The 27,299-nt window shown below is 39.6% G+C and overlaps 2 protein-coding genes across 11 annotated transcripts in view; both read left to right on the top strand.

Moving 5' to 3' along the window:
• Window positions 1-27,299, top strand: part of NRXN1 (neurexin 1) — a 2,061,945-nt gene that overhangs the window by 414,865 nt on the left and 1,619,781 nt on the right. The gene's annotated exons all lie outside the window — the stretch shown is intronic.
• On the top strand, window positions 23,201-25,914 carry LOC142296038 (uncharacterized). Its single transcript, XM_075339235.1, has 3 exons — window positions 23,201-23,408; window positions 24,103-24,253; window positions 24,358-25,914. Exons 1-3 carry the CDS (start codon window positions 23,222-23,224, stop codon window positions 25,529-25,531), a joined length of 1,512 nt encoding a protein of 503 aa, XP_075195350.1. The 5' UTR covers window positions 23,201-23,221; the 3' UTR covers window positions 25,532-25,914.

The following is a 27,299-nucleotide window of genomic DNA, read 5'->3' as shown; positions in this document are numbered from 1 at the left end:
TCCGCTACTGAGCATTTCCTGCCACCGCCGTGAAAAGCTGATTTTCAGGGGTGTCAGGTGTTTACCCCAGCCAATCAGACATTAATGACCTATCAGCTGGTCTCGGTTCCAGCGGTGGAAGCAGGCAGCTGGAAATGATCAGTTCCGGAGCTGACCCGTCAACTGATAGTGGTCGCAGCCGGGTACTGCACATCTGCCTCCCATTCAATAAGAGGCAGATGTGCAGTACTCAGCTATGACCACTATCAGAAGATGACGCAGCTTTGGTACTGAGCACTTCTTGCTGCCACTGTGAACAGCTGATCGGCATGGGTGTTGGGTGTTAACCCCAGTTAATCAGACATTGATGACCTATCAGCTGTTCTTGGTTCCAGTGATGGAAATAGATGCTCAGTTCTGGACCTGCTCCATCTTCTGATAGTGGCCACAGCCGGGTACTGCACATCTGCATCCCACTCAAATCAATAAGAGGTGGATGTGCAGTACCTAGCTATAGCCACTATCAGAAGATGGGGCAGCTCTGTTACTGAGCATCTCTTGCTGCCTCTGTGAACAGCTGATCGGTATGGATTTCGGGTGTTGACCCTAGCCAATCAGACATTGATGACCTATCAGCTGTTCTCGGTTCCGACAGTTGCAGCAGGCAGTTGGAAATGCTCAGTTACGGAGCTGACCCGTCAACTGATTGTGGCTGCGGCCAGGTATTGCACATCCTACTCTCATTGATTTGAATCGGAGGCTGATATGCAGTTCCTAGCCGAGACTATTATCAGTTGCGGGGGCAGAACTTAGTATATCCAGCTGCTTGCTGCAGCTGGTGTAACCGAGAAGTGCTGATCAGTGGTGGTGATGTGTCGTCTCCAACCGATCAGACATTGATGACCTATTTTAACAATAGGCCATCAATGGTAAAGTAGTAGACAACCACTTTAAGGCTCAGTTCAAATAAGTCGGAGATTCCATAAAAAAGCTGGAAAAAGCATGAGTAGCAGGAAATCTGTTGGTACTTATAGTAAATGGAGCTGTGACGGGGTCCTTCTCCCATATCACACAATCAACAGAGCGAGAGATGGCTGAAGAATCCAATAAGCATTTATTCCAAGCAAAATCAAATGGTCCATAACATAATCCACCGCACAGAGGGTAAAAATAGTCCAGAGATACGAATATAGTCCCATAAGCAATAAATGTCCAGGTCTCTCTGAGAAGCCACACCTTCAATCCAGAGGATCAATCTTCATCTTTCTCTCTTCAAGTTATCAAACAGACTGCCTCATCCCCCCAGGTAAGCAAAGAGGTTAGGTGGACTCGAGGCCCAGCTCCCCCCACACCTAGGGACAAACACTACAGGGGGTGATTACCTACAGACAATACAATGTACACACAAGCAATACAAATAATGGACAGTGAACCAAGCCTAAAATACCATCCTACACAACATGATACACCGTACACCATATCCCACCATCACAGGGGCATTCAGGCATTTGTATCCACTGTCTGAGTAGATAACTGAAAATATGAGTGACGAGTAAACCCAGACAGCTTCTGCCAGGGCAAATAAATCATAGGAAGCATACAGAAAATATTATAGTCTCCATACCAATCATTAGTCAGACCACAAATGGAATTCTGGGCATAGTTTAGGTACTCATGTATAAAAAGGATATAACTGAGCTACAGCGAATGCAGAGCAAGGCAACCAAAGTAATTAATGGAATTTGTATTTTGGCACTAAGGTTGTCAAACTTAAAGGGGTTGTCTAGCTTTATGATATTGATTACATCACCTCAGGATAGGTCATCAATATCAGATCGATTGGAGCCTGACACATGGCACCCCCACTGATCAGTTATTTTAAGCTTCAGTTATGGCTGGAAGTAAATAGTGTACGGAGTCGGAACAGTGGATTCCCCATCACATTGTGTGGCAGCTGTGGAGAACCGCAGCTCAGCTCCTACTCAGTTTCTATTACTTACTCAACTCATATTCACACAGTGAATGGAGCCCTGCTGGTCTGATTCAGCTCAATATTTATGGTTCATCACCATATAAAACAATAACTGATTATGGGGTTACCGGATGTTGGTTCCCCATTGATTTGATATTGATAGCCTATCCTAAAGACAGAGCATCCATATCATAAGCCTGGACAACCTTTTTATAGTAAATCTATCAGAATTCACCCCAAAACTATGTATATGTGCATATAGCTTTTTTAAAATTTGGTCAACAACACCTTTACCCAGACAATAAATTCTTCCATTAGTAAGAAATCAGCATTTTAATTGATATTCAAATTAGGCTTAAGATCTGAAGCCTCTGTCACACCAGCTCTATTCCCCACCCAGTGCTACCTCCTTGTGATTCACTGACAGCCTCTGTGATGTGTAAATTTAGGCAAATGCCTGGTAAGACAAAAAGGTGGAGATGGCAGCGTTGGGCAGGGAATAGAGTTGGAGTGACTGAGGCGTCATATCTAATAGACTCATCCATATCAATATAAATGGTAATTTCTTAGTAACGGAGGAACAGACTGGCCATATAAAGGTATTGCTGGACTCCTTTTTTAAAGAGCTACATGCATATGTAAATAGTTGGGGAGTGAAATCCTGTTGACAGATTCCCTTTACTGATATCCAGCCAGCAGTATAATCACAATGTACAAATACCGTATCTTCCTGTTTATAAGACGCATTTTTTTCCCCCAAAAATGGGAGAAAAATGGGGGTGTGGGTTATATTTCGAATATATCTTACCGGGGCAGCAGTGTTGGTGCATGGTCTCCGATACTAAGGCCTCAAAGGAGAGGGAGTGTCACTGAAGTGGAGCGGCTCAGGAGGGTCACAGGACAGAGGGTGCGGCGATAACAGTGGACGCGGGGGTATCGCGGTGGGTGCCATTTAATCTGGGGGCGCACTGCGGGATCCATTAAACTGCCAGAGTTTGAAGTGATGGAATTCATGAAAATGGCCGCGGAGGACAATCTACGCACGCGCTGTCTCCGCGTCCATTTTTTTGAAGTCCATCATGTCAACTGCCGACAATTCAATAGAGCCCACAGCGCCCCAGTAGATCAATGCCGCCCACCGCCGTGATACCCCCGAGTCCGTAGTGTCACTGACCCTACTGAGCTGCGATCTTCCCTCCTCTGAGCCCGCAGCATCGCCGACCATGCCTCCTGTAACTCTCCTGAGCCTCTCCACCTCCGCCGCTCCCCTATAGTGAGCTATTATAAGACCCCATTTTATCATTATTTTTTTTTCTTATTTTCCTCCTCTAAATTTGGGGTGCATGTTATAATCCAGTGCGTCTTATAAAACAAAACTATTATATGAACAGATAGTACAGAAATCTTACTAATTTTTATTTTACACCTAAGCCCATAGTGATGATAAGGGGGGCATTGTTTACAGCTAGTACAGCTAGAGAAATAAAAGTTTCATCACCATCATCATCATCGCTACGGATGTAGATTCTTTACTGTTTGAGCAATGAGACCATGAAACTTTCTGCCACAAGAAAGTCCTGGATCCCTTGTTCTTGTAGCCATCCAGACACTTGGAAATGGGACATATTGGCATTGGGAAAGGATTTTTCTCTTAATATGCGATAATTGGCATTCACATCATGCCTTCTTCTACATCAACATTGTAGAATTATAGAGTGGACTTGATGAACATGTGTCTTTTTTCAACTTTGTCATCTATGACTATGATGAGAACATAGCCTTAAGGGGGCTTTACACGCTCCGACATCGCTAGCGATTGCTAGCGATGTTGCGAGCGATAGCACCTGCCCCCGTCGTACGTGCGACATGTGGTGATCGCTGCCGTAGCGAACAATATCACTATGGCAGCGTCACACGCACATACCTGTTCAGCGACGCCGCTGTTGCTACCGAACAATCCCTCCTTCAAGGGGGAGGTGCGTTCGGCGTCACAGCGACGTCACAGTGGCGTCACAAAACGGCCGCCCAATAGAAGAGGAGGGGAGGAGATGAGCGGCCGGAAATGCCGCCCACCTCCTTCCTTCCTTCTTTTCCGGTGAACGCAGGTAGGATGATGTTCGTCGTTCCTGTGGTGTCACACACAGCGATGTGTGGTGCTGCAGGAACGACGAACAACCAGCGGCATGTACCACCAACGATATTATGAAAATGAGCGACGTGTCAACGATCAACGTTTTTTGACGTTTTTGCGATAGTTGATCGTCGCTCCTAGCTGTCACACGCTGCGATGTCGGTAATGTTGCCGCATATGCGTCACAAACACCGTGACCCTGACGATATATCGTTAGCGATGTCGCAGCGTGTAAAGCCCCCTTTACTTTTGGAAAGATCACTACAGAGTCATTTAAGCACTATCTACAGTATCTGATAATGAAATCATTGGCGTCTATTTTCTTTAATGTCTAAGAGAGGTGAAAGCCACGTTCCTAGCTCTGAAAGGGGAAGAAGCATTCCTTTTTTATCTATTTTGTACTTTAATAAGAAGGTGTCTAGATCAAAGTAATTGCTAATTTTATTTATTTTGACAAGTATTATATATTGTACTTTCTGGTGCACAACATTTACACCGAGATGTTTTTTTTTTAACGCTCATATAATCATGTGAGTCATTTTTTTTCTTACAGAATGCTTGTTCCATTCTTTCCTCTGGTGTTCTGTGTCCTGAGCCATAAAAGATGACTTTATGAAGTTGTTCTGTGCTTTGTAATAAGGTTATCAGACCCTCCTGAGTACTGGTGGCACAATAGAGGTCTGATATCTCTCTTTTCCTTAAAAAATAGAAAAGAAAAACTCAGTAACGGATAATGTTTCAACTTATAGGAGATTATTCAGTTGTGTACTATTGTAATCTTAGTGAGAAGGCAGTGTGGATGACCATCAAGTCCTAGGGCTGGACGTCAAGATTTCAGTCGGAGGGGGTGTGTGTTCGGACCCATGCAAGATGGTGGCCCGCCAACGCAAGGGCCTATTTCAGCTGGATGCGCATCCAAGGATGCCCAGTCCCTGTTCCGCAATACATGAACACTGGCCAATCAAAAGCTGATGTTGGAATGCCAGTTACAGGTGCATAGCAATAAAGTCATGCGTTGCCCATATCAGGCATGCCGATATCAGCTGCCGGCCTCTTCACTGGCTACAAAAGAGGACACCTTGCATCTTGAAACCAGGGGAAAGTGAGAAGATTATTTTCTTTATGCGTTCGAGAACAGTAACAGAACAGGGGACATATATAACAGGAAGGGGCTCAGGATTGGGGACATGTATACCTGGAAGGGGCCCAGGATGGGAGACTTTATACCTGGGAGAAATGTATATCTGGAAGGGGCCCAAGAGGGGGATATTAGTATATAATAGGAGCAACAAGTATGTCTTTATAGGGTTTAGAACTCTAAAAGGTCCCATACACTCCAACATGCAAGGGGCGGCAGGTCCAAATCTTGGCCTTATATAATACATGGAACAAAAATATACTTAATGAAAGACAAAAACGTATATTTATAAAATCAGAAGATTATACAATGTTACCAAACACAAATTAAACTTTAGAAATGCAAACAGAATTTCTTTTAGCTCCCCTCAATCTTTACATAGCATAGCGGTCACAGCTATAGTTACACCCATGATGGTTAAGCTGATTCAACAAGTAAATGTAGAACACATAGTGAGACAAGCTTGAAAAAGAAGTTGGTATGTTTTGCTGATCTCTATGAGTCAGGCTTCTTTGACCCTGGCATAGCAGCTTGGAAGACATGTCTTGGCTTTTATGTTCCCTACATGGGTCACTGAAGGAGAAATGTAGCATTACTTCAAATAATCTTAGATCAAGTGAATGCGGTTCATGTAATGCATTGACATGACAAGACCAACTGAGCGGGAGCAACTGTTACAGAAGAGCTTTTCATGCTGTCACAATACATATCCCAAACCAGCTCTGTTAGGTCTATATGCCCTATTACAGGACTACAAAGATGGCCGATTGAAGTGGTTCAATCTTTGAAACTCCAGAAATCAAGATGATTTCCCTTGTCTCCTGCTTTCAAGAAATAGTATTATTTAAATAGACAGGATGTGGATGATTAAACAGGTTGACCACCACTTTAATATTGATGGCCTTGCTTTAGGATAGCTCATCAATGTCTCATTGGCTGGTGTTTGACACCCAGCACTTCTGCCGATCAGCTGTTTTTGGTACTGGCAGCGGTAGCAGGTGGCCGGCCGGAAATGCTCAGTGCCGGAGCTGCACCTTTAAGTGATAGTGGCCGCAGCCATGTACTGCATATCTGCCTTCTATTCAAATCAATAGGAGGCGGATGTGCAGTACCTAGCCACCGCCGCTATCAGAAGACATAGAAGCTCTTTAATTGAGCATTTCTGGTTGCCTGCTGCCACCTCTGGGACCGAAAGCAGCTGATTGGCGAAGGTGCGGGTTGTCGATCAGATATTGATGACCTATCCTAAGGATAGACCATCAGTGTCCAATAAGAAAAATACACAAGGGCATCTGATCTTGTGATGGATAGGAGTCCTAACTTTGGAACCGCTTGACATCAGACGCTTATCACCAATCCAATGGGTACTTGATAGGTTGTGATTATGGAACACCCCTTTAACAAGACAGGCAGGTGGGTGGACATGTGATATCTGAAATATTCCAGTCTATGGATATTGTTGAACATCAGTGAGCCTAATATTTAGCATAAGCTCATAGACTGGACAGGGAACCTTGCCCCATAATTAAGCCGAGACAGGCTATATTTCACATGGTTGATTAACATATTTGATTTTATTAATTGGGTTCAAACCTCAGCAGAAGCCAAGCTGATTGGGCCTTGGGTGCATTTTCATTCCATTTTATTCTTTTTGCTCTGCGATAAAACAGGGCTTGAGTGAAATAGAGGGCCATTTTAAATACAATTGGTATTAATGAAAGATAAAAACACATTTACATCTTTTATGAAACGAGATCCAAGGGATTAACTGATTTCATTTTAAACAAAGGGACAGCTTTTCATGTATTTGATTATTAATGCTCCACATCTGCAAAGAAGATTTATACAGTAATCACTCGCAAATATATAAAGCATTTCAGAGCTTGAAAGCATGTTACGTTTGTCAGTTTGCTTTTTTTTTGTTACTTTTACGTTACTATCGACCAAAAACACATTGAAGGCTTTTTGCTATATTATTTGTTGTAATGGATTTTATATTTTCTTCACGCAGTCAATTAACAAAGGGAATCCGACTGTCTTTAAGTAGGGCAGATGCAAACCATTAGCATATAAGGAAAAATGTTATTAATCCAAAGTTAACTAAAAAAAAAGCATACATAATATTTATGGGAATTTTTGTCTAGTTTGTGCTTCAAACTAGACAAAAATTCTTACGAGCAAAAAAATTAGGAATTTTGAAAATTAAAATGGAGTGTCAATCTTTAATCTTGAAAGACTATAAATTCACCATTTTCTTCCTACGATTTCTCTTAGGTCGAAATAGGCACAAGATGGCCATCTTAAAAATAAAATGTAAAGTTATAACTAGAGATGAGCGATCCTGAAAGGATTGGATCGGTTAAGGATCGCTGATCCTGATAGAGTTCGCAATCGGATCGCCAATCCTAGCCGATCCGATCGTTTATCCTAGCCCAACCCATTGAATTCAACGGGAGGCAAACATGATGTATTGTACAATGGTGTGGTTGATGTAAAAGAAAGAAAATAAAAAAGGGTTAAAGTAGTACAGACCTCTCGCATCACCGCGGCTGCAGCGCTACTTCCGGGGCCGACAATTATCACTAATGCATATTCGCTGCTTTCCCCTTCCACTGGTGACTCTCATTGGCTGCTGTTGGATGACTTCCCCACCCTCTAAGACAGTGTCTGTGATTGGTTGTTGTAGCTAGTTTCTTAGGAGGCCTGATTGTCCATATATCTCATAAGAGATAAGATAAGATAACCTATGATAGGCAAAATTTAGGGGTGCGTTATAGGTTTTGGATTTGGGAACTTGTCTTTGGTACTTTAACATTGTTTTCTTGTATATTGATCTGTTATTAAAGCAGCTCTGTCACCAGATTTTACAAAACAAACAGCATACATTATGAAATAGATCTCTTAGACCTGTTGAAGCTGGTGTATTTACTTTGAAAATCCATGTCAGAGTTTCCGTATTATACAGATATTAAAATGAGGATTTTGTGAGTCTTGCTAAGGACTGAGCTCATTACTGTAGTCCAAATGTATTCAGTATCCATCCACCCAGTCTGACCGACAGTTACAATTTGTGCTGAGCAGTGCGAGATCTCACTAGGAGCAGGGAGGAGGGACACTGAGAAGCTATCAATTAGGCCATTTGGGTGGAGATTTCTCAATATTTGGGAAAAGGAATACTTAGGAGCATGTTAATCAGCTAAAGTTGTGGTTGTGTTAAAACTTTCAAAAGGGATAACATGAATAGGATAAATATATCAGCGAACAAAGACGCATCAACTAGTTCCTTGCTTTCTACTGAAGAGGACAAGAGCCTCAAGTCATCTGCTTACCATAGGGAGTTTGCTACGCATTAGGCATTGACTTATCAGTAGAGATGAGCGGACCCGTTGAAGTTCGGTTCAGCAGGTTCAACCAGACATTAGATAAAGTTCAGTTTGGGGTTCTGACTTGACGTGAACCTCATAGGAAGTCATTGAATGGTAGTTCGGCTCTCCACCGACATACAGCCAGCCATGAAAAGATAACTTCTGAAGGGTGGGCGACTTTTTTTCATTTATTATTGTACACACTACGTCTCATAACACTGATTTTATTCAAATACTGCAAGCGGCTCGCACTAGGCCGGCCAAGCATCGGGTGTACCCGAACACAACGATGCTCACTCCAGTGGTCACCATACATGAAACACCCGAGCTCCAAACTCGAGCACTGATTTTTTTTGCAAAGTCTGTGTTCCGTACGAACACCGAACAGTTTACTATTCGGGTCTGCTCATCTCTACTTATAAGTTAACTACTAGAGATATGTGGATTGCTTCAGGCAACCCTGATCCACGACCCATCTCAGCGATCTCTGTCCGTGGACTGGTGCTACACAAACTTCCTGAGCTTCTGGGTTCCCCGACGCACGCTTGATTCATTTGCCTGGCAAGGCATCATCTCTATGGCACACTTGTGACATATTGCTGTCCTGGCTAATCATAAGCCAAGCCTAAGATCCTGCTGACTAAGGAAATTATTTTTTCTAATGGTGCATTGCCTGTAACACTTGAAACACATAAAAAGGTATAGGCACAACTGATTTAGTTTGCTGCTGTCGAGCAGGTCTAGACCGAGATCAAGTATGAAAACTCAATGTGTGTTGATGTTCAGACATTTCAAAGTAAATCATTGTGGAAGAAATGAAAGGATGGCACTCACCAGTCATTGCAGTACTTAATAGTCTTCAAAACATCGTACAAGCAGAGGAAGGGAGAGGATGGGGCACGCAACGACTGATGAGTTCCATCCTTTCATTTCTTCCGCCCTGGATTGCCTATTAGACCCCAACTACACATCTATAATGAGAACACACTTTAAAATTACAGGACAATTCATGAATTGATAATATAATTAATCAATAAATATATAAAGTAGAAAACTTACAAGTCTTTTCATTATGTAATAGTTTAGCACTGATTTCCTTGTGAAGAACACTTTACTGACTTCTTCTCATTCATAAAGCCCATTTGGGGCATGAAGAATAAAAAGTGTCTTTTGTGCCCTTCTCGAAAATCAGTGTTCCACCAGATGTCATTTCCTAAAGAATCCTCTGAGATGATTTCCCATAATGTTCCTAAAGTATTGTAAAAATGAATCATTACAGTGAGCATTAATGCCTGGAAACACCAATTAATATGACAATTGACTATTCTTAGCTGTTCTCTTTCGGAGTAGGACGCAGTTTTAATTGATTGCTTATTGTGATAAGATTGAGGCTTACGAATAGTCACCAGAGTTGACTAAACCATCAGTCTGCATCGGTTTAGGACTCACAATAGGGACTCCAAGGTCAGCCGTGAGTACAGTCTCGGCGCCAGTATTTTACTTGATGTGGCAGCATCTATTCCGGTGTGCTGTTTACTTGGAATTTTATGATATTGTTCTGGGAAAAATAAATTATACTGTGTTAAAGAAATAAGTAATTGCTTCTTGTGTTTAATTGATTTCTTGAAATTGCAACCTTGATCTGATAGAGGAAGACTTGTATTCTACCTGTGGTTGCTTCATCAGACTTATAATTGCAGAAAATATTGCCGTAGAGGAAATAAATCCTGCTATCTGGATGCATCTGCAGCCGAGTGCTCTGGATTCTTCTTTTTCTCTAAGCACTGCAGGATACGTCTTCTTTCACATAGCAGCCTGACAATGACATCTATTGCAACAAGTGCATGACCTGACTACTAAATGACTCGGTACCTTGAATATGGATATAATATACACTTTGATAGTGAAGTACATGGACTGAATTTCGAGCAGATTAATAGATGCGGTTTTTTATAGGATAACTTGTATGGCCCAAGATTTGTGCATTTCATTCTTTTGAATTCCATAAGAAAAGCCTCTTTTCTGCCTGTCACCACTGACATGAATTCTGGAGGTGACAGGTACAATTGCTAAACCTCATATTCTGCAAGTCTTAAATAGGTGCAAGCACAAGAAAAATAGTTTTCTATTCAATAAGTAAAATTATGCAATAAATCTAAGATTTATATACATTGTGAGAACTGTTCACAAAGGACTCTACCGAATACTGTTTTATTTAAAACAGATGGACGGCAACGATGACATGTTTGGCACTCACGTAGGCTTAGCATCCACTTCAAGAGAACTCCTGCCATTCGGGCTGGATGTGTCCATTCTCTAAGTGTCCCCTATTCAGATGCAGTGGTGGCAGACCACGCAGCCGCTATGAGGCCCGTGAGTCAGGGAAGCCCCCTTCACCTATCATTGCACAAAGCAATGATCAAAGAGGAAGTGGTATGCTCCACTCCATCCTTCATCATTCTCCCCCTCTGCCTGCGCTCGACGTCTCAGCACAGCAGAGGCAGCGATGACATGTTCAACACTCACGTAGGCTTAGCATGCACTTAAAGAGAACTTCTGACTTACGGGCTAGACGTGGCCATTCTATAAGTGTCCCTTATTCAGATGCAGTGGAGGCAGACTACGCAGCCGCTATGAGGCCTGTGTGTCTGGGGAACCCCCTTCGCCCATCATTGCACAAAGCAATGATAAAAAAGATAGAGTACTTCACTCCATCCTTTATCATTCTCCCCCATGTGCCTGCGCTCAACGTCTCAGCACAGCAGAGCGTTGTGACATCACTACTGCGCGCCGCTCTGCTGAGGCATTCAGAACGCTCTGACCGGAGCAGTGGGGGAGCGAGGAAAGGTGAGTACTTGTTTATTTTTTTTTAAATCAGTGAGAACACGATGACCAGAGGCCTATGGGGGTGCATTAAATGGTATGTGGTCTGCATAATACAATATGAAGGACTATGGGGATACCTTATACATGGACTATGGGTGGTGCATTATAATATAGTGCAGCCCATAGTCCTCAATGTAATACATGGAGGACTATGGGGTGCATTAAATGGTATGGGGCTGCATAATACAATATAAAGGACTATGGGGGCTGCATTTTAATACATGCAGGACTATGGGGGCTGCAATATAATACATGGAGGACTCTGAGGGCTGCATTATAATACATGCAGAGTAATGGGTACATTATAATACATGCAGGACTATGGGGGCTGCATTATATTATATGGAGGACTAATGGGGTTACCTTATACCTGGATTATGAGGGTGCATTATAATATAATGAGGACTATGTGGGGTGTATAATAATATATGGAGGACTATGGGGATGCACAATAATATATAGAGGACTATGCAGTGCAGTATAATATATGGAGGACTATGGGGTGCATTATAATATATGAAAAATTATGGGGTGAATTATAATACATGGAGGACTATGGGATGTGCATTATAATAATTGGAGGACTATGGAGGCTACCTTATACATGAAGGACTATGGGAAGCGCATTATAATACATAGAGGACTATGAGGATGCATCCTAATATATGAACGGTTATGTTGGACCCCTTATACTATATGGAAGGCTATGTGGGGGCCATTATAGTATCTGGAGAGCTATGAGGGAGCCTTTATACTTTATGGAGGGCCATCATACTGTATTCAAGCAATTATGCAGTGTGAAGGTTTGTGTGCTGAGGGAAAGATGTATATCAGAGCATGGAGAAGCTTAGTGCTGATGATAAGATGGATATCAGAACAGAGGAAAGCTGGTTGCTGATATAAAGAGGGATATCAGATCATGGGAAACCTGGGTGCTGAGGGAAAGCCAAGTGTTAGCGTCACTATCCCGGACCCCGAATGTCAACGTCACTATCCCGTAACCCAAGTGTCAGCGTCATTATCCCGTACCCCAAGAGTCGGCATCATTATCCTGTACCCTGAGTGTCGGTGTACGATGGGGGATAGGGGCGGCAGGTTCAAACTTGGCCCATCAAACTCTAGTTACGCCACTGGTCAGATTTTAGAGTCCAGTAAAAAACATATACGGTTGGTGATAGATGCCTACCAGCATTGGAGAAAACTAATTTAATACATTTAAGCCCTGTTCCTACCACTCACTAAAATGTGCAGGAGCATGCAAAATGCTCATTTTGACCATATTTTCTCAAAACTTTGTCCCTTTTGCATTTCCTTTCATGAAAAAATTGAGACTATTAGCAGTTATGCCATTATAAGTTATTATGACATCGAAGAGTTATTATGACCTTCTTCATCATCTTTGACATGTGGAAACCATTGACTTGGCTGGCTCACCAGGCCTAGTGAACCTAGAGACTGGTTAATGCGGTGATCAGACTTTTACCCCATACGTGGCAGGACCATTGCGCCAGCTGCAGAGGAGACGTGATCCAGACATCTGTAATCATGCGATGATCCAGCGTTATGCCCGATAGCACAACCAACATGGGTGAGTGCAATCTCAATGTTTATCCCTCCAGTATCTTTAAAGCGGTCACACACAGGAGCATGCCTGTTCTTATTTCTTTCCTTGTTGAGAGTGAAATTCTTAACATGTCAGTGTAAGGAGACTTATAGGCCTTGCAATGCTCTTCTGGGAAATTAAATATGCAAAATTGCCTCTTCATAGAAGAAGAGGACTTATCACCCCTTTCATGAGCATTGCACATGACTTAGGATAAAAGCCAAACCAGATACTCTATTTGTAGACACATGTTTTGGGATGTTTGTACCTCTTCAGTACAAAGTAAGATATCTCATAATTTTTTTTTATAATCATTATAGTCTATAGATTAATAATAACTTCCATTTAATACATTAAGAGCCTTTCCACGTTTATGGAGACAAGAATACAAACAGATCAATGGCATAGTGAATATCCTCAAGAAAAGTTCTATATTGGGGAAGGTCCAAATGCTGAGATCCCCAACATTTGCCTGAACAGGAGGACTCTGACTCCTACTTGACTATAGTGGAGGTCAAGGTCTATGGTGAGCCATAAATTTCCTATAGGACTAATAGAGATAGCTTATTGCTGTTCTCATCTATCTCTGCAACATGGTTTTACTAAAGTTCCATGTTGTGATGTCAAACACCCAGGTGTAATGAGACGCTAAACCACTAGGTCTCGTTAGATACACTATTGGAGGAGATCTGCAAGGTAGTCGAACAAGCCAGGTGTCAGTAGCCGGGAGATCATATCAGTAACAGAGGGAGAGAGAAGCTGAAGTCAATGTGCGAGCTGAGGGTCTGTTAACCAGAAAGTCATGTCAAGTACCACGAAGAGAGCGGAGACGGTGTCGGGGTACGAGCTGAGGTCAGGAGCCAAGAGGACACATCGGGTACATGGGAAAGAGCGGAGCAGGGGTCAGAAAACAAGCCGAAGGTCAGAGAGGCAGGGAGTCAAGTCAGAGTAGGAGAGGAGATGCGACGAGGTACAAGCAACTAGGTAGCGGGACAAGATCGGATCAGTCACTTATGGGAACCAGAGATGAGCACTGCTAAACAGTAACTATCACTGGCGGTGTTCAGGGTGAAATAGCTCCCAGATAAAGCAAAGCAATCACCTGGAACGAGGCTCCAAAGAACAGAACCCTCCCATACCACAGAGGACTAGACCAAGAACAACGAGTTTACCAGAGGAAAATATGAGGCCCAGTATAGGCTCTTCAGTAGAGTAGAGCACCGCTAATCAGAATCAGCACACATGTACTCTGTGCTGTTGGTGTTTGGTAGTGCTGCAGTGACGCAAAAACAGCTGAGCTCATAAAGTGAGACCGGTGACATTTCTTGTAGTCAGATTCCCACCGATTAGCAAGTGAGAATATGTCCCAAAAATAGAACATCGCTTTTCAGGACAGAAATGGTTCTTTAAACCAAAAACATAAAAGTTACTGAAAAAAATAAATAAAAACTGAATAAATTATTTCTGCGGGAAATAAAACCCCACATACATTAGATGATTTATTCTATTTATAGGCCATAAATGTGTTCCTTCAGAAATCGCATGAAATATAAACAAAAATAGTTGATTAATAATGTAAGTGCGTATGAAGGAAACGTACTGTCAAGTGCTACATGTTTGTGATGTGGCGATCCTTTCATGCAGCCCTTATAATTTTATTAAACGCTGCATTATAACCAGTTGTTTCCTTATCAGAAAATACCACATTGTCCGTAAGAATAGTTTAGAGACTTTCCCGGAGAATTGACTTCATAAAGATTTATAAAGAAGCCAGATGCACAATTCAACTGAAGACGTGCCTTACTGGTACAAAGAAAGTTTAGTGCAAAACAAAGACTTGTATACAATTGTCATTGTTAAAAGAAATTGATGGTTGGCAACGAAAACGATGGCAGAAATGTAAAAAGACAATGGTGGAAATAGCTTTTGGAATTACATTTATCACTTTAACTCTTTCCTTGGTGCTTCTATCAGTGTATTATATTCAATCTTATCAGTTTACAATGACTGTAATAGAGGCACAATTTACCGATTTCTGACAACCCTGGGGTCCTGGTGAATTACAGCTGAGCATATCTCCCGAAATTTGTTTTGGGCAGATTCTTTTGAGAGAAATAGATTCAGCTCACCACGGTATCCAATCCCCTTCATCATGGAGTCCCGGATCCAGCCTCACCATGGCTCCAAATTATCCAAAATTCAAATAAATGTCAGGATCCAGCTCTATACATGCGAAGTCTCTTTATTTCAAGTCAAATACAGTGAATCAAGCAGTAAAAAAGCGCATGAGCAGCGCGAGCAATGCTTTTCAAGTAGCACTCTAAAGACCGCTTTACACGCTACGATTTATCTGACGATATGTCGTCGGGGTCACGGTTTTCGTGACGCACTTCCATCATCGTTAGCGACGTCGTTGCGTGTGACTCCGAACGATCGCAAATAGGGTGAAAATCGTTGAGCGTTGACACTTCGTTCAGTTTCAAATTATTGTTTGTCGTTTGGAACGCAGCAGACATATTGCTACGTTTGACACCCTGCCAACGACGAACAACATCCACACGACCGCCTTGGTCAAACAATATATCGCTGAACGATGTAGAGTCGTTTGTGAGATGTGTACATGTGACCGCTACAAAACGACCTATGAGCGATCTCGGCAAATCGTAAGAAAGATCTGGGCATGTCACATCGCTAACGAGATCACTAGCGATATAATTGTGTGTAAATCAGCATTTAGTCATGACAAATTATTAGTGATGGGCGGCAACATGGGAAATAAAAAAATAAGGAAAAATAAGAATCAAGCATGCTATACTTACCGAGTCTCTGGCACAGTTGCAACTGCTTCCAGGCCACTCTCTTTTCTTTCGTGGCCGCTCATTATTGCTCATCCATATTCACTGCTTCCCCTTCCCACTGGCAATCCTGTAATTTTTTTGCAGTGGTTGAAGTCAGACGCTCCCCCAGCCTGTGTGACAGCATGTCTGACTGCTTGCAATCACAGACTCTGTCTATGGGTCACTATCATGGTGACCCACAGATCATTCTGTAATAAATAAAAAAAAATGGCGAATTGTCACCCCATATTTTATTACCCAGCATAGATAAAGCATATGGCTACAAGTTACAGCCCCCAGCCCTGCGCTTATCTTGACTGTGTATCAAAATAGGAGTAACCGCATACAGCTTTTTTTTTTTCCTTCATTATTTAAATAAATAATTTTTAACAAAAGGTGTGCAGTCCCTTTCAATTTTGATACCCAGCCATGATAAAGCCCGACAACTGGGGGTTGGTATTCTCAGGCTGGGAAGGACCCATGCTTATTGGGCCCCCAGCCTAAAAATAGCAGCCAACAGCTGTCCAGGATTATCGCATCCATTTCTTCCCGATTGGCTTGGTGTGGTGGCAACGGGGTAATAAAGAGTTAATGGAAGCTCACAGCTGCTATTAAACCCTAAATTAGTAATGGGGGGTGTCTATGAGACCCCCCCATTACTAATGTGTAAGGGAAAAGAAATAAACATAAATACCAAAAACATCCTTTTGTTTTAAATAAAATGCAATAAAACACCCTCTTTTACCAATTTACTGGGGTCTGCAGCCTCTAGCCGTATGCTTTATCTGTCCTGGGTATCATAATATGGGGGGATCTTACTCTATTTTTTTATTTATTATTTTTATACCCTGATAGTGACCCACAGACGGGGGTCTGTGATTGGTTACAATCAGGCGCTGTCATTCAGGTTGGGGACTCGTCTGACTGCAGCCAATCAAAGACGCCAGGGCTGCCAGTAGGCGGGGGAAAGCAGTGAATATGGATGAGCAATAATGAGCAGGCCCAGAAGAAGAATGAGTGGTCTGAAAGCAGTTATAGCTGCACCAGAGATCTACCAACATTTAAAACCCCGGATTCCGGGGCCCATAGACTTATATGGGGACCAGCGTCTGGCCAGATATCCGGGATCAATTCCAGGCTGGAGCCAATTTTTTTTAAAGTCCCGTCGATCTCAAATATCTGCGAGTTCGTCCATCACTACAAATTAGCCATCCTCCTTCACACATAGCACTGCAGATAGAGGAAACTCGGCCCCTGTGTAGTACACAAGCTGGAACTGGTCTTGGGATGGGAAAGATGAATGGGGCCCCTAACATAATAGAAGCAGTCAGCAAGGTGGCTCAATAGTTAGCACTGTTGCTTTGCAGCATTGGGGTCCTTGGTTCAAAACCCACCAAGTACAAGGAGTTTCTATGTTCTCCCCGAGCTTGCATGGGTTTCCTTCAAGTTCTCCAGTTTCCACCCACACTCCAAAAACATTCAGATAGGGCATATAGATTGTTATCTTGTCTGTAAGGCACTGTGTAATTAATAACGCTATATAAGTGAGCAAAATAAATATTAGCGAGTGAATTAATTTACCTTTTTTAGGTACATTTATGTAAACTTTTTACTACATTATTACAAAACCCGTTACTTTTTTTATCATGATGATAAAATAAAATTAAAGCTCCCCCAAAAAACAGGTCTTTGTAATAAAGTAAAGGTAAAGTAGTAAAAAGTATACTAATATTTATTATAATATAATATTTATTTATTTTTAATTTTTTATCATGATGATAAAATAATATTAACCCCAACCCCCCCAAAAAAAAATAACAGGTCTTTGTAATAAAGTAGTAAAAAGTATACATAAATGTACCTAAAAAAGTAAATTCGTTTACATGATAATATTTATATATTTTTATATTTTTATCATGATGATAAAATAAAAAAGAAAAAATATAAAAGATCTTCGTAATAAAGTAGCAAAAAGTATACATAAATGTACTAAAAAAGTTAATTAATTTACTTGCTAATATTTATTTATTTATTTTAATTATCATGATAAAATAACATTAAAGCCCCCGTTCCAAAAAATAACGGGTTTTTATTATAAAGTGGTAAAAAGTATACATAAATGTAATAAAAAGGTAAATTAAATTACTTGATAATATTTATTTTGGTTTTTTATATTTTTATCAGGATGATAACATAACGTTAAAGCCCCTCCTCCCCCCACAAAAAAAGGTCTTTGTTATAGAGTAGTAAAAAGTATCTGTAAATGCACCTAAGAAGGTAAATTAATTTACTTGATAATATTTATTTTATTTTTTATTTTTTTTATCATGACGATAAAATAACATTAAAGTCCCCCACCCAAAAAATAGCAACTGGTCTTTATTATAAAGTATTAAAATGTATACATAAATGTACTAAAAAAGTAAATTAATTTACTTGCTAATATGTATTTATTTATTTTAATTATGATGATAAAAATAACATTAAAGCCCCCCCACCCAAAAAATAACGGGTCTTTATTATAAAGTGGTAAAAAATATACATGAATGTAATAAAAAGGTAAATTAATTTACTTGATAATATTTATTTTGTTTTTTTATTATCAGGATGATAACATAATGTTAAAGCCCCCCCCCAAAAAAAATAGGTCTTTGTTATAGAGTAGTAAAAAGTATCCGTAAATGTACCTAAAAAGGTAATTTAATTTACTTGATAATATTTATTTTATTTTTTATTTTTTTTATCATGACGATAAAATAACATTAAAGTCCCCCACCCAAAAAATAGCAACGGGTCTTTATTATAAAGTATTAAAATGTATACATAAATGTACTAAAAAAGTAAATTAATTTACTTGCTAATATGTATTTATTTATTTTAATTATGATGATAAAAAAAACATTAAAGCCCCCCACCCAAAAAATAACGGGTCTTTATTATAAAGTGGTAAAAAGTATACATAAATGTAATAAAAAGGTAAATTAATTTACTTGATAATATTTATTTTGTTTTTTTATTTTTTTTATCAGGATGATAAAATAATGTTAAAGCCCCCCCCTAAAAAAAATAGGTCTTTATTATAGAGTAGTAAAAAGTATCCGTAAATGTACCTAAAAAGGTAATTTAATTTACTTGATAATATTTATTTTATTTTTTATTTTTTTTATCATGATGATAAAATAACATTAAAGCCCCCACCCACCCAAAAAATAGCAATGGGTCTTTATTATAAGGTAGTAAAACGTATGCAGAAATGTACTAAAAAATTAAATTAATTTATTGGCTAATATTTTCTTTTACTTTCTAATATTTATTTATTTTTATTATGATGATAAAATAACATTAACCCCCCCACCCAAAAAAATCTTTAGTCTTTATAATACAGTAGTAAAAAGTATGTAAGTATACATAAATGCATCTAAAAAAGTAAATCAAGTTACTTGCTAATATTTATTTTTTTTTTAATTCTTTTTATTAAAGCCGCTCCCCCCCCCCAAAAAAAAAAAATTAACAAAAAGGTCCTTGTACATCATCATTTATTGGATCTTAATGATGTAAGCATTATTTACCGTGCTCTCATATATACTCAGTCCTTTTTATTTCTCCTACACACAAATCACGTCAAGCAAAAAGAAAAAGATCTGAACTCTCTCCCAAATCATGAAGACACATAGATTGCACTGTCAACCTCCATTCGTATCAATAAGGAACCTAAAGCAATCGACAAATCTGACTTCACTGACCTTTCAAGATAAATTCGCGTTTTCACAATCAAACTGAAATGGCTGTTTTCTTCCTACTAACAATACAATCTCTCTTGTAGTAGGTCTACTTAAATTTCTGCTACAGAATTTCTCCTACAATTCATTTATGTGTAAACGGAATAAATAGCCGATACACGGCTTTTACCCAGATATAAGACACCGTCCTGCAAATCATTCCTCCAATCACTCACCACTGAGAAAATACTTTTTTTTTTTCACTACTACTAGAACTGATTTTTTTTCAGTTGTTTTTAGCTTATTCTAATTTGATACCGAGTCACATACGTTTCTCAATTTATTCTTCCATTTGAGACAGGGTAGATCACCTTGGCATTTGATCTTGTTGTTCTATAAGATAACGCAACTATAATAAATGACTATCAAACATTTTGTGTTATTCTCGCATAAGATTGGACTTCATTTTGGTTGTTCTCCATGAACAAGCACACCTAAATTATTTTTAAAGGTACCATATTTTTTGTTTTATAAGACGCATCGGATTATAAGACGCATCCCAAATTTGGAGAAAATAAAGGTAGAAAAAAAAAATATAGGGTCTGTTTTATAATCCGGTGGTGTTTTATCAGGGAGAAGGGGCAGCAGCAGAGTGAGGGTCACAGGAGGCTCTGTTGTACAGGGCTGGTGACGCGGATCTGCTGTGCGGAGCTGGTGACGCGGCTGTGCTGTGCGGGGCTGGTGATGCAGCTCTGCTGTGGCTCTGCTGTGTGGGGCTGGTGATGCGGCTCTGCTGTGGCTCTGCTGTGCTGGGCTGGTGATGTGGCTCTGCTGTGCAGGGCTGGTGACGCGGCTCTGCTGTGCAAGGCTGGTGACGCAGCTCTGCTGTGGCTCTGCTGTGTGGGGCTGGTGACGCAGCTCTGTTCTGCATGAGAGGCAGTGAGTCACCGGCCATTCTGAAGATGTCAGTGGTCGGCGGTGAGGGTTTCAAATAATGTTGTCCGGAGTCGGCACGTGCACAGATGAGAGCTCGAGCTGAGATCTATTTGAAGCCCTGACCGCCAGCATCGTCAGAGTGACAGCCCGCCGCACAGAGCAGCGCCGCACAGCCCCACACAGAGCAAAGCAGCACCGCACAGAGCAGAGCCGCGTCACCAGCCTCACACAGAGAAGAGCCGCGCCGGCCAATGCACAGAACAGCGCCGCACAGACTAGCGTGGGCAGCACACTGCATAGAATTACTCCTGCCTTCTTTGACTCCTCTTCACCAGCCCCAGGTAAACTACATTCGGATTTTAAGATGCACCCCTCATTTTCCTCCCAAATTTTTGGGAGGAAAACTGCATCTTATAATCCGAAAAATATGGTATTTAAGTGGATTTTCACAGTGTTTGTCCACATTTCCATTGTTTTTATTTTTTTTTAATTTTTATATTTATACTTACATATTGAAAAGTCTACATACATTGCATTTTGTTGTTAGATTTATTTTTAGTGTTTTTTTAATCTGACATTTTTATTTTAAAAAGCAAACATATTTTAGGTGTGGTGTTTCTCTTCGCATTTTCTTCATAGGCTTCCCTACTGGATGTGAAAAGCATCATAAAAAAGCATATACAAAATGTAAAAACAAACAAACAAAAACCTAAATAAAAAAAGTGGCAAACAAAATGTGTTAAGTAGCCTACATCCATTTAACAGGAAAAAAAATGCAAAGGGGTATACGTGGAAACAATATTTAACAATATTTTACTGTTTTAGTTAAATGTGATCACTTAAAGAGAATCTGTCAGCAGGTTTTTGCTTCCTCATCTGGGATCAGCATGATGTAGTCAAAGAGATTCTGAAACTAACGATGTATCACTTAGATTACTGGCTGCAGACGTTCTGACGCAATCTAAGATTAAGATTTTGCAGGTAGTAGATCTGGAAGAGCTGCGCCCGCTCACACCAGGCTTTCAGTGTACATTTCCATAGACAGAAGCTGCTGATCACAGAAGGGGCAGAGTTGGACCTGAGCTCACGTGCTGCTGAGTTACACTAATTTTAAAGCTAAAAAGCTTAAACTAACATAGCAGGTAAACAAAAACAGACTTTGAGATACAAGAAGCAGGGCTGAATTTTCTGTTTTAGCCCTTGCAGCATGCTGTCTTCCGATTATATAGTAAAACCCTGCTGACAGAGTCCTTTTAATGGTCTCTATTTTCATGCACAAGTATGTTATAAAGCTTATCACTTTGAAATGTGCATTGTGTTAAATTCTGCTTTTGGGTGAGTGTTGTCCTTGTGAGAAGCTGAGCAGATCAGCCTGAATCTGTTGAGATGTAATAGGAAAATTTGCCTTGTTACTTGTATTAACGAATCACAGGCAGTTTTTTATTTCTAGAACTGCTGTCAAAAAATGAAAAATGGACTTTAATTGGTTTCTCGGGGCAATAAAGCTATTTAACTGAACCCAGTATATTGGGTAGTACAAATTGTAAGCACATAATGTGGTGACTCTTTGCAACATATATTATATTGTAAGTTAAAAATGGGAAGCTCAGCAGGTTTTTGCTATGTAAACTGATAGCACTATAATGTAGAAACAGAGACACCTGTAGGTGTCACTTATTGGGCTGCATTTTGCTGTTTCAATACAATCAGTATTTTATCAGCAGGAGATTATCACTATAGGACAACTTGGCTTTGTGTCTCATAGTCCAACCAAATCCTCAGCACTGATTAGCAGCTTTTTGTCAGTATACAGTGTACAAAGAAAGTTGTGGTGTGAGTGGGTTATACAGAGTTCAACAATTGAGCTCTTCTAGATCTGCCTCATAAAAAGCTTTTACTCTATCATAGCTGCTGCTCCCAGTATAGTAAGTAACACATCACTGGAATCAGGGTCTCAGCCTCTAGCTCATGGTGCTCTCAGATTACATAGGGAAATCCAACTGACAGATTCGATTTAAGGGAGCCATAGTGAGAAATGCAGATTTATTTTAATATTGAAATCAACATATACATTGCCATTCCATTTTTTTAAAAATGTTTCAAAAAATCCTGGTGTTAATGGGGGTTTTCTGGGATGTTAATATTCACTTCGAATAGGGCTGAGCTTCTGTACCCGGCATAGCCACTTCTAAGGCCTGCGCCACACATCCGTGCCTCCGGTACGTTTTTGGCATTTTTTGCACGTACCGGAGACACGTGCTGATGTTGACATACTATTTTTAATCTAAAAAGCCTCACGTCAGTGTTTGCGCACGGAGCGTGTGTCCGTTCCGTGCGTACGTTTGAGCGTGTCGAAAAAGCGCTGACATGTCCGTTTTCCACCGGCATCACGTCCTCACGGATCCATTAAATCCTATGGGTCCGTGTTTACACGTACGTGATACGGATGGCCTCCGTATGCTATCCGTGTGGTCCGTGTCCGTGTTTTAATTAGAAAGTTTGTTACACTCTGAAATACTTTCAGGTGGCGTAGCTAACATATTTTTTTGCACAAAACTAACTGTGCATTTGCAGAAGGAGTGAGCAAGCAAGAAGTTGTAGTTCTGTGTATTGCAAGATCTATTTTGAGCAAACTTTCGTCTTCGAAATATAATAATGGCACCACGGGTGGACACGGAGAAACTTATAACAGCTGTCGAGACTCACCCACCATTATGGGATACACGTGTAGATGGTTACCATGACCGACTGACAGTTGAGCGCCATTGGAATCAAGTAGCTGAGGAAGTGTACCCCAATAATGCATGGTCTAGATGTTCTCCTGCAAAGCGTGCTAAATATGGTAAGTTGTTGTATTTTTTTATAGTTATTTATGTAATATCTATATTTGGATTTTTTCATACTTTCAAACTGTGATTGTTTTGGCATAGTTATGTTGTCTTTTAGTGTAAAATCCTATGAGAAGAATTGGTATATGTACTACTCAATATATTGAGTTCCTGTACAATTTTTTCATAGTATCACCAAACTTTCATAAGTGTCAAAAATCAAAGTATACTTAAATTTGTAATCTGACTTGGAATTCTTCATGAATTTACTTAATTAACTGATTAAACTGTCATGTGTTTTTAAATTCCCTGTTGTATTAGTCTAAATTTAGTATCGCAATTGAAAATCTTGTCTTTTTTTTTAAAATAAAATTGTTTAAAATGACATGTCAATATCATTACCTACATGTATCAAATAATATTTCTAGTAATTGATAGCCAAATGTCATTGCAAAAACACCAAATTATAATTTAAATATAGATGACAATTACTTAAAATATAATTATTCAGAAATATTATTTGGTTATGTGTGAATGTCTAAACATGTTTTTGAATGAAGAATATCTAAATAAATTATATTTAATCCAAAGTATTTGACCAACATAATTGTGTTAAATTGTATATTACATTTCGCAAACATTATTTAAATTAATGTGTGCAGATTTATGGAGAATGTTGCAAGTGACATATTTTTTTATTTTCCACAGTTGACTTGGTAAAAAGGCGTTGGCGTTCAGCCCGTGATCAGTACCGAAGGGAGTACAACCCTATACCATCCTCATCCAGCCAAGGCCGCAAACGCAGATATATTTATTATGAACAAATAAGCTTCCTAGCACCCATCTTAGAAGTTACACAGTAAGTTTTTTTTTTGTTTAAAAAAAAAAAAAAAAAAAAACCCCTGAAGATAATTGGACAAAGATAAATGTTAAGATTGTAATCTGTTTTTTCATTTCTTATAGAACGGAGGATAATCTTGACGAATCAGATGATGAACCAACAGCAGGTCCCTCTGCTACAGCCACCTCAGCATCAGAACAAGAACCTGCCAGAGAAGACATTGAAATTCCTGAGACTCAACAAGATGCAGCAAATGAATCACATGAGGGTGGGACAGAGAGTGCACAAACCAACACCCAAGGCTCATCAACGCAACAAACAACCACACCAGCTACACAATCAACACAAACAAATGTACTTCCACGTTTTGCACCACAACCTCTACGTGCAAGAAGAATCCGCAGACCTGAGGAAATGAGATCCTTACCGGAAATAATTGACACACGCATTATTCACATAATGAACACTTTAATTCCAGAAACAGATGCCGAGCGTTTTTGTCGGTCTTTATCTACTAGCTTAACCAAAATTCCTTCAGATAGGCAGGAACGTGTAAGAGCTGCTATGCTTACCCTACTGTCAGCTAGTCAGGCAGAACAGGAACCAGTGAGAGTGTATGAGGCCATAGAAAATTGGCGTACCATTATGCAACAACATACAGTCCCAAACACAACAGACAATCAAAATACAATTTCAACACAAACAACAATGGCAACTGTAATAGTCAATAATCCACTATTACAACAATCTGGACAACCTTCAATTGCTTCAAGTACGTTATTCCCAACACCAATTAGACAAGGGTATGTTGCAACCAATACTGGTGCCTTAAGCACTGTACAAAGTGCTACCTCACAGCAACCCATGAACTATATGAATTTACAACCAACTCAAACTACTAGTTACTTTACTCAACCCACAAATATTGGTGGTTTACCTAATTTGTTTCCAGGTTCAACATACCCACAATCATTCATGATGCCTCATTATCCAATCTCAACTATGTTACCTACACCACACTTACAAACATCAGTCAACTATCCTCAAGGTCAACAACATACACACACACAATACCCAATTACCCATGTAGATCCACAGGTGTACTCAACCACAGGCAATGTGTTGGGACAAACCAGCATGCAACAGACTGTTCCACACACTACTGTAGCTAGTAATAGGAATGTTGTTCAGCAAACAACTGCTTCCATTCCTGAAAATACCATTTCTGAGGCCACACAAAACAACATACTCAGCAACACTCAGGTTACTTCACTAGAAGATCTTGTTGACTTGTGATGCACATTTTTGTTAATCTTAACAATCAAACAACAAATCTGATGAATGTGTCAAAATGTTAAAAAAGAGGGATTTCCAAAAATGTGCAAACTCAGAGTTGAAAAGATTTAAAAAACATGTGTGATTATACTTAGTGACGGATCACATATATGTTTTATGGCCTTTATTTTTGTAAATTTATGAACACATTTTTACCCAACCAATTTGATGGTTAGATTAGTTCTAATATTCTGAAAACACAGTTTACAATTTTTTGGTCTATGTCAATGTCCAACATGATAGCAACTTAATTGGCCGACATTTTTCAACATTGTAAGCAATGCACACATTTTCTTTACAATTACTCTTGTATGTAAAGTATATTTTGTATGTTATGAAGAATACCATCAAAATTTACATTTAGAAAAATTTAAGACAAGATGAACAATATGTACATTTTTAATGTGGATGTGAAAAAATAACATCCTTACTTTATGGATTAATATGCTTATTCTTAATAAAAGATTCTGTTTTTGAAGAAAAGAAACATGTTTATTATTGATATTTATTAATAATATTGCATTTTTTCAATAGACGATTAACATTATTAATGTTGTAAGTTTAAAATAAGTTTCCTAAAACATGATAGTAACACAGAAATGTACATACACATACATACAACATTCAGAAAACCATGTTGCTAACAGAAATGTCAGTTTATGATTAACGCATTTGCCCTTTAATACTAGTTTGATTTAAGCTCTTAGATGTTGAGAAAATTTAACCAAGTTCCTATAATAAAAAAAATTTATATTTTTATCAACAAAAAACCATCACAATCTTAACAATCATCACTATTATTAGTATCATCAAAACAATTAAAGTAATCAGTAAATAAATTTCTAATTTGTAAACCAGATGTCACGGAATTATGAGACATAGGTTCACCTGTGGGATTAACAACATGGTTTATCTGAAATTCATCATCCACATAAGTTCCTCCTTCATGTATCCGACAGTAATTGTGAAGCACTATGGTAGCCTTGAGTACAGATGTGACAAAGGTTGGCTGCAACTGAATCGTTGTCTGATAAATGCGCCATTTGTTAGCTAAAATACCAAATGCACACTCCACATAACGTCTTGCTTTAGTTAGCCGATTATTAAAGTACTGTTTCCTGTCATCAATGGATCTCCTTGGATATGATCGCATAACATGTTTGGATAATGCAAATCCTGCATCTGCTACCATCACATATGGTGCCAACGGTCCAGATGTACCAGGTAGGGCAACTGGAGGGGGGATCAATAATGAATTTTCTTGCAGGCGTTGGGCTAATCTTGATGAACGGAAAATACGGGCATCTGAGGCACTACCATAGGCCCCAATGTCTGCATAAATAAAACGGTATTCTGTGTCAACCAATGCCAAAATAACAACGGAAAAAAACTTATGAAAATTGAAATAACGTGACCCAGAGTTTGGTGGCTTTTTTACTCTGAAATGCTTGCCATCCAAAGCTCCTATGCAGTTAGGAAAGTCAACAGAGTCCTTGAAGCCCTTAGAGATTTTCAACCAATCTTCTCTGTTTGGCTGAGGCATCATTTCTTCTTTTAAATGTTGCCATATCATGTCGCATGTGTGACGTACTATAACGGCAATGGTTGATCGACCCAACAAAAAATCAAAATGTAAAGCACTAAAAGATTGACCAGTCGCCAAGAATCTATGAAAACAAGACAAACAATGATTTACAATTAACACTATGTTTTTTTAAATTAAAACAAT

This window comes from Anomaloglossus baeobatrachus, chromosome 3, assembly GCF_048569485.1.
Source record: "Anomaloglossus baeobatrachus isolate aAnoBae1 chromosome 3, aAnoBae1.hap1, whole genome shotgun sequence".
In the NCBI taxonomy this organism is placed as follows: domain Eukaryota; kingdom Metazoa; phylum Chordata; class Amphibia; order Anura; family Aromobatidae; genus Anomaloglossus; species Anomaloglossus baeobatrachus.
This window is presented reverse-complemented; position numbering and strand designations above follow the sequence as displayed.